This window comes from Ovis aries, chromosome 15 (assembly GCF_016772045.2).
Source record: "Ovis aries strain OAR_USU_Benz2616 breed Rambouillet chromosome 15, ARS-UI_Ramb_v3.0, whole genome shotgun sequence".
Classification (NCBI taxonomy): Eukaryota; Metazoa; Chordata; class Mammalia; order Artiodactyla; family Bovidae; genus Ovis; species Ovis aries.
The window spans coordinates 53187415-53194447 of record NC_056068.1 but is presented as its reverse complement, the minus strand read 5'-3'; the positions used below and the strand labels follow the sequence as shown (position 1 = coordinate 53194447).

General features: G+C 57.5%; 1 protein-coding gene across 1 annotated transcript; it reads right to left on the bottom strand.

Moving 5' to 3' along the window:
• Positions 1–3445: 3445 nt before the first annotated feature.
• On the bottom strand, positions 3446–6427 carry TPBGL (trophoblast glycoprotein like). The gene has a single exon (XM_015100809.4). It carries the CDS (start codon positions 6162–6164, stop codon positions 4995–4997), a length of 1170 nt encoding a protein of 389 aa, XP_014956295.2. The 5' UTR covers positions 6165–6427; the 3' UTR covers positions 3446–4994.
• Between the last annotated feature and the right edge of the window lie 606 nt (positions 6428–7033).

The window sequence follows — 7033 nt, the reverse complement described above, 5'->3', positions numbered from 1 at the left end:
GAAGCAGTGCTGAAGGAAGAGGGTAGAGGCGGCAAGAGAGGGGTGAGGGAGCCAAGAAGGGACTCTGGAGGCAGCCAAGCACATTACCCCAGGAATAATAACTGCCCTGGTCACCTCTCCCAGTCTGGGAAAGGCCATGCCTATAAATTAGGGCCATGAGTCTGCCAGGCAGACTTAATGAAGAAGGAGATGGGCCTCAGTGAGAGCAGACAGTGCCTCTGGAGGTCACAGGTCCAGCCCCAGTCTGGACAGAAGGAATCTGGAGCCAGGGAAGGGCAGGGGGTGTCCATGGTCAGGGGTGGAACAAACCAAATAGGTAAAAGCTGGCTCTTAGGTGTTCATTGCTGAATCCCCAGCACCCAAGCACACAATGGGACCTAACCTCTGTTTCTGACTGACCAGGGAACCAGATGACATGGCAAATCATGCTGAGCTCAGACTGAACCCCAGCCCTCTGGACTCCAGCTGGGCCCTCATCCCAGAACTGAGGGGCCTGGATAGGAATGGGGGCGCAGAAGTAAATGCCTTCTCACGGAGACGGTGATCGTGGCTCTCCTCTGTTTTTGAGAGGAAATTTCAGGTTTTACAGGGTCACCGAACCCCAGGAAGTCTGACAGGTTTCTTGCCTCAGAGCCACCTCATGTCTGTCACATTTCTGACAGTCACACATCTTTTTTCTCCCTTTCTCCCTGCTCTCTATCCTACCTGCTCTTTAAAAAAAAAAGAAAATTATTTGGCTGTGCTGAGTTTTAGTTGCAGAACTAGTGGGACCTAGTTCCCCGACCAGGGATGGAATCCCAGTCCCCTGCATTGGGAGCATGAAATCTTATGCAGTGGACCACCAGGGAAGGCTTTACCCTACCTGCTGTTTAAGGGCACATCCTGGATGAAGCTTACCCCCAGGACTTGGGCCCTGTAGTCCCCTGCCTACTTCAAACTTCCAGCAGCATTCGCAGCATCTGATTAGAGGGGGAGGCTGGCCATTCAGGGGGTCCTTGGTGCTGCTGAGAGAGTTTGCAGTGAGGGGGTGCATCAGGGTGTCAGGGGAGAACTAGCCAGACCCCTCCATCTCACCTTTTCCTGCAAGGACTCTTTGCAGCCCCTTCCCTTACCCCCATGCCCATCTAGCCTCCTGTGGGCACAGCTTAGCTGATTCCTATGTCTCCTGTGCTCAGCATGAGGCTTGCCACAAAAAGGATGGGCACAAAAAGAAGGAAGGAACAAGCGAGAAAAGCATGCAGTTCTCTTGGCCCGCATATCGCATCTCCCTGCTTCCCTGAGTTCTCCTCTGAGGGCGGAAGTCCCTCTAGTGCAGTGGAGAGTGAGGGGAACACAGAACCATCTTACCCACAAACATCTTCCTATCTATCCCAGCCATAAACATTTTTTTTTTGAATTCTCAGACTCATAGATCTTTCTGCCTCCGCACCCTTGCAGAAGCTGATTCTTTTGATCTGTCTTTGTTCAGCAAACTCCTACTCATCCTTCAAAACCCTGTTCCAATGTGACTTTAAGAAGTTTCCTTAGGCTGGGTACAGGGGCCTCTACTATGAGCACACAGTTTCCTGTGACTTCGTTTCTCTAGAATTTGATTGAATATAATTTCTCCCCTGGGTCATTAGCTTTTCTAGGACTGCAAAGTTGTATTCAGTAGAGAGTTAGCAAATGGCTGGATCTGCAGAAGAGGCTGGGGCCTCTGGGGACCTGCTGATTGTCCCATAAAGCCCAAGGCCAGTGCAAGACTGCAAGAAGGGAAGCAGCTCAGAGACAACATTTAATGGGAATCAGTGAATGACACTAAGGTTAAACGTCAACTGGCATAACTTAGGTGCTCAATTTGTTGATTTTTGACAACTATTGATTTGATGTTTAGCTTAGCAACAGCTCTCATCTAAAACCCTCCAAGATTTTTGCTGACAGTGAGCCACAGCTAGTAGCATGTTTTATATGCCAGGATTTACTGCAGTCATAGGTTACAGTGCCAGAGGACATGTCTTTGGAACTGAGGGTAGGGGTGACCTGTAAGAGACATAGCTCTCTAACCTTGTTAGAGACCCGTTACTATTTTGTCCTGCGGGACTGGCAGAGCATTCTTTGAAGGCCACTGACAGATGGATGGAAATGCTTCCAAATAATTTAACCCTTTCTCAAGAGGGATGATTGAGAAGAGGGGTAGGAAATTTGCTGGGAGAATATAAGGAGACTCATGACTCTTTTCACTTGGTGAAAAGCCAGCTGGGGTGGGGAGTGTTCCTGGCCTCACAGCAAAGCTGGGACTGTCAAGGAGTCCCAGGCTGCTTTCTCTGGCCCTAAAGTGGAAGGGAGGGATTGGGCTCTTCCCAGAGAGAGGGTGCTCCTTGCTGACACAGTTTACCAGGTTTCCCACATCAACTTGGAGGTCCCTTTCAATGTTTAGAAGACACATATTCTAGAACTTCAAGATTCTAAAATGCCAGAATTCTGGATATTCGCCATGCAGTTCCAGGGTTCTGAGACCCTGAATGTAAAATAATCCAGCCTGGGGAACTTGAGGAGGCGACAGCCTCTTGCCCTAACCCCACTGGCCTAGAACCCACCTATCTTCTCGTCCACATATTTCAAGGGGCTATTTTACACACACACACACACACACACACACACACTGCTAGGCTGCCTCCCCTCAGCCTCTCATATACTCAAGGTGCAGGTCTTAGCCCTGTAGCCACGAGAGCATGGCATGACACAGGACATAAGGGAGGATCAAGTAATTCAACAGAAGTGCTGTGTTTAGTCGCTCAGTCGTGTCCGACTCTTTGAGACTCCATGGACTGTAGCCTGCCACGCTCCACTGGCAAGAATACTGGAATGGGTTGCTATGCCCTCCTCCAAGGGATCTGTCCAACCCAGGGATCAAACCCAGGTCTCCTGCATTGCAGGCTGATTCTTTACCGTCTGAGCCACCAGGGAAGCCCAAATCAACAAAGGAGATGATGCCAAAGCAGCAGATCACGCATCCTCCTCTTGCCTGCCTGAATCAACTGCTTCTGATTCTCTGTAGCTGGACTTCCTCCCTTGACAGACTCATCTGATGCTAGTTAATTTGTCAGTCTAACGACACCACCCCCATAACCCCCCATTCCACCGAGTGTTGAGGAGTCGAAGGGTAAGAGAATGAAGAGGAAGCATAGGGTCCCACCCTGGCTGTGGATAACTCTACCTCAGGATGAAAAGCAAAATTGGTTTGGAGAGCCATGCCATCCCAGTGGGAAGTCCCTCCATATGTCTAGCCCCAATCCTACGATGTGCCATCAGAGCCCGCTTCCCCCCAGCCCCCAGTCTGAGAAAAGACATCAAGAGTCACTGCTTCATCTCAGGAAGGTTCAAAATGCTCTGAGTGTCCCCTCCCCGCCTTCAGTGACCAAGGTCAGCAAGAATGACACAGCACCACTTCCAAGAGCAGAGTATCTGAGGTTATTGCAGACTTTATAGAAAACTGCCCAAAGGAGATCCAGATTTCTAGGGGGAGAGGCCTCAAGCCAGTATGTTGGAGGAGGGTGACTTCCTGTGTGCAGAGGCAGCACAGGCCAGCCATTCTGCTTGACCTAGGGGTGGGAGTCAGGGAGAGGCAGCCCCCTCCCACTCCCAATTGTGCTTTGGGATCATGCAGAAGGCAGGGTGCTGAGGCTCTGACCCTGGACAGGAGGGCTTGTGCCTGAGACAGGAAGAGAGGCCCCCTTCCTCTTCCAGAAGTCATATGGGGCAGGGGATGGGCAAGGATGGTGAGGTGGCAGCAAGGAAACTTCAGGGGAGAAGAGTCACATGGGTGGGAAAGAGGATGTGGCCAACAGCTCCCAGCCCTTCAGAGCCTCCTCTTCCACCCCTCTCTGTGGGCACAAAGGTGAGCTGACCCAGGTTCTAAGGCCAGCCCATCTACTTTGCACCCCCAGGACTCTCTCCTCCAGGATCTCTCATGAGGATCTGCTAGCATGGTTGGGGGGGAGCGGTGCTTGGCACCTGCCTGTTTTTCAAGGCTAGAGAGCTCATCCTAAGAGGAAAGGGGGGTGGGCATCTCCCAGGGATGGAGTCCTCACTGGACCTGACCCAGTGAGTGGCAGGTGTGGGTACTGAGTGCAAGCGATGGGTGTAGAGAGAACTGAGAGCCCAAAACTTGGGTAAAGGGATTTAACTCAGACCAGGGTAAAGAGCTGAGAGTCTCAAATTGGGAACAAGGACTGAGTATTAGGGTATGAGAACCCAAAGTGGGAAACGCTGAGGATCAGCTCCACACTAAGGGTTTAACGAGGTGTCCTTGTCCCTGTGATGGCAGAGTTAGGAGCTGAGTGCCAAGCCTGGGCCAAGGAGGGGCTTGAGCTCGAGCTGAGGCGGTGGGTGGTATGAAATACATCTTCAGATAGGGGGAGGGTGCCCAGCCCTCAGAGCCCCCAGATGTAGGTCTGTATGCAGGATGAGCGGGTAAAAGAAAAAAGGCTCAAAGTCCACAAAAACCTTCTGAAGGGGGTGCTCTGATTCTGAGACTAGAATGGGATGTGAGGGCCCCTGAGCACTAGAAGGGAGCTGAGGGCTGCAAGCTGGAGTGTAGTTTAGGGGGGGGTGTTTCCTGCTGAGAGGTCTGGGTTCAACGCACAGGGTGGTGGAAGCAGTCTCAGGGGCTTGGGATAGAAGGACAGGGTCTCCGAGTGAGTCCTAAAAGGGGGAAGGGGCTTCGGGTGGTTCAGGAGGGCTTTCAGAGCCTGGGATGAGTGGATGGGGGTGGTTCTGGAATCAGAAGAGGGTGTCTCTGGGTCTTCGATGGTGACAGCTCTCAGAAGCTGGGGAGAAGGGGTACAGCTCCAGGCCTCTGGGTTGGGGAGATGCCATAATCCAAAGGTCTCAGGGCAGGGGCAGGTCTCAAAGCCTCAAGCTCGCGGGTGCCCCATACCCACGGTCTCGGGCGAGGTGGCCTCAGTAAGGTCATCAGCTGGCAGGGGCAGTCCCCAAGTCAGAACAGCCGAAGCTCAGAGGCCCGAACCCGGGGAAGTGGCGCGTGAGCCAGTGGGCGCGGCCGGGGCGGGCGCGCGGCGCGGGTCGGCGTCCTGCTCGTAGCGGTAGTGGTAGCCCTCCATCTGGTCCCGGCACGCCTCGCGCAAGTTGCGCATCCAGCGCTGTATGCCGCGGCGGTTTAGGTAGAGCACCATAAGGAAGATGAGACCGATGAGCGCCAGAACCAGCCCGAAGAAGACGTAGGAGGCTTCCAGCTCCGGGCCGGCGACTTCCACTTCATCCCCGCGACCGTCGGCATCGCCGTCGGCGCAGCGCAGCTGCGTCTCGTCCAAGTCCAGGAAAGGCCGGTTGTGCAGCGCCCGCGGGGCGGCGCAGCGCAGGCGCCGCGCGTCGGGTACGCGCTCCGTGGCGTTGTGTAGCCAGGCCAGCAGGGGGCGCGCGGCGCAGCCGCAGCGCAGGGGGTTGTCCGCGAGCAGCAAGCGCGGAGCCGGGAGGCCGCCATCGCGTTCTAGCGCCCGCAGCTCGTCGGGGTCCAGGCCGGCCAGGGCGTTGAGGTGCACATCCAGCTGCTCCAGGCGCGGCCGGCGCAGAGCGGCGGGGGGCAGGCGGCTAAGCGCGTTGCCCGCCAGGCCCAGGAGGCGCAGCTCGTCGAGCGGAGCGAGCGCGGCGTCCAGCGCGGCCAGCAGTGCGGGGCCGCCCCGCGCCAGCGCGTGGTTGAGCTGCAGCGAGCGCAGCGCGGGCAGCCCGCGGAAGGCGCCGCCGCCCAGGGTGCGCAGCGGGTTGTGGCTCAGGTCGAGCGCCGTCAGGCTGGGTAGCCCGTCGAAGGCGCCGTCCTCCACCACCTCGATGTTGTTGTGCGTGAGGCGCAGAGCGGTCAGGTGCGGCAGGCGCACGCCGCCCTCCACCGCCTCCTCCCCGTCCGCGTCCCCGCCGGCGAAGGCGGCCGCGCGCAGCACCGTCAGGTTGGCGCCCACGATGGTGAGGTTGCGCGCGTCGGGCGGCACGTCCCGCGGCGGCTGCCGGAGCTCGGCGCCGGACGCGCAGCGCAACATCAGCTTGGGGCCGCCGAAGCAGTAGCACTGGAAGGGACAGGGCGCGGCGGGTCGGCTCAGCGCCGCCGCCACGAGCAGCAGCCCCGGCAGCAGCGGGCCCCTGTGCTCCGGCTGTCCCGCGCGCGGGGCCATCGCAGCTGCCCCCACATCCAGCGCCCGGGTCGCGGCGCTCACCAGTGAGTGCGGAGCGCCTCGGGGGCGGGGAGGGGGGCGGGTGGGGCAAGTCCTTGAGTCCGAGCGCCCGGCGGTGGTGGTCCTTCCGTCCGCTGGCTCTAGAGTCCGAGGAACCTTCACTTTCCTGGTTGGGGCGAGAGGGGACAGGCAGGGAGCGGAGCCCCCCGCCCCCGGTGCCCTCTTCGCCCTGCGCACCGGCCTCCGAGTTCCGCGGCCGCTCTGGGCTCAGAGCCGAGTGGGCAGGGTTTGCCTCCCCCCTCCCCGCCTCCCAGCCACCTCCTCCGCCCCCAGCGGTGTCTCCGCGCCCTCCTAGCGGAGAGGCGGGGTGGAAGGCTCCCGAGATCCAGGGCTGTGGGCTGCTGCTCTTGTCCCCCCCACCTTTCGGCTCCCGGACTGCTGTGAAGTTTGACTCTCCGAGGTTCTGACTTAGTTCCCTCTCATCTCCCCCACCCTCCGCGTTTAAGCTGGCTCCTTTCTCTTACCTCTCAGGCACGTGTGGGGCGGGGCGGGACCGGGCTGGGGAGAGCTGGCAGGTGGGTCAGCATCTCCAAGGGAGAATTTAGGGGCAGGATTTTAGAGTTCTTCCTCCAAGTGCAGGCAGGGATGAGGGGTCAGCTGGGAAAGTTCCTCGTTTTTCAGCTGCTTCCTAATTCCTGTGATCAAGGAGAGGGCGTGCTAGGAGAGGAAAATCCCCAGCCTCAGCCCCCTCTTCTGCGACCCCAGTTTCATCTGATCTGGCTCTGTCAGCATCCCTCCACGTTCCAGGAGACCTCCATCTTTTCCACCCCACCCCATCTACCCAAGGAAATCAAGACAACCCCCTTCTT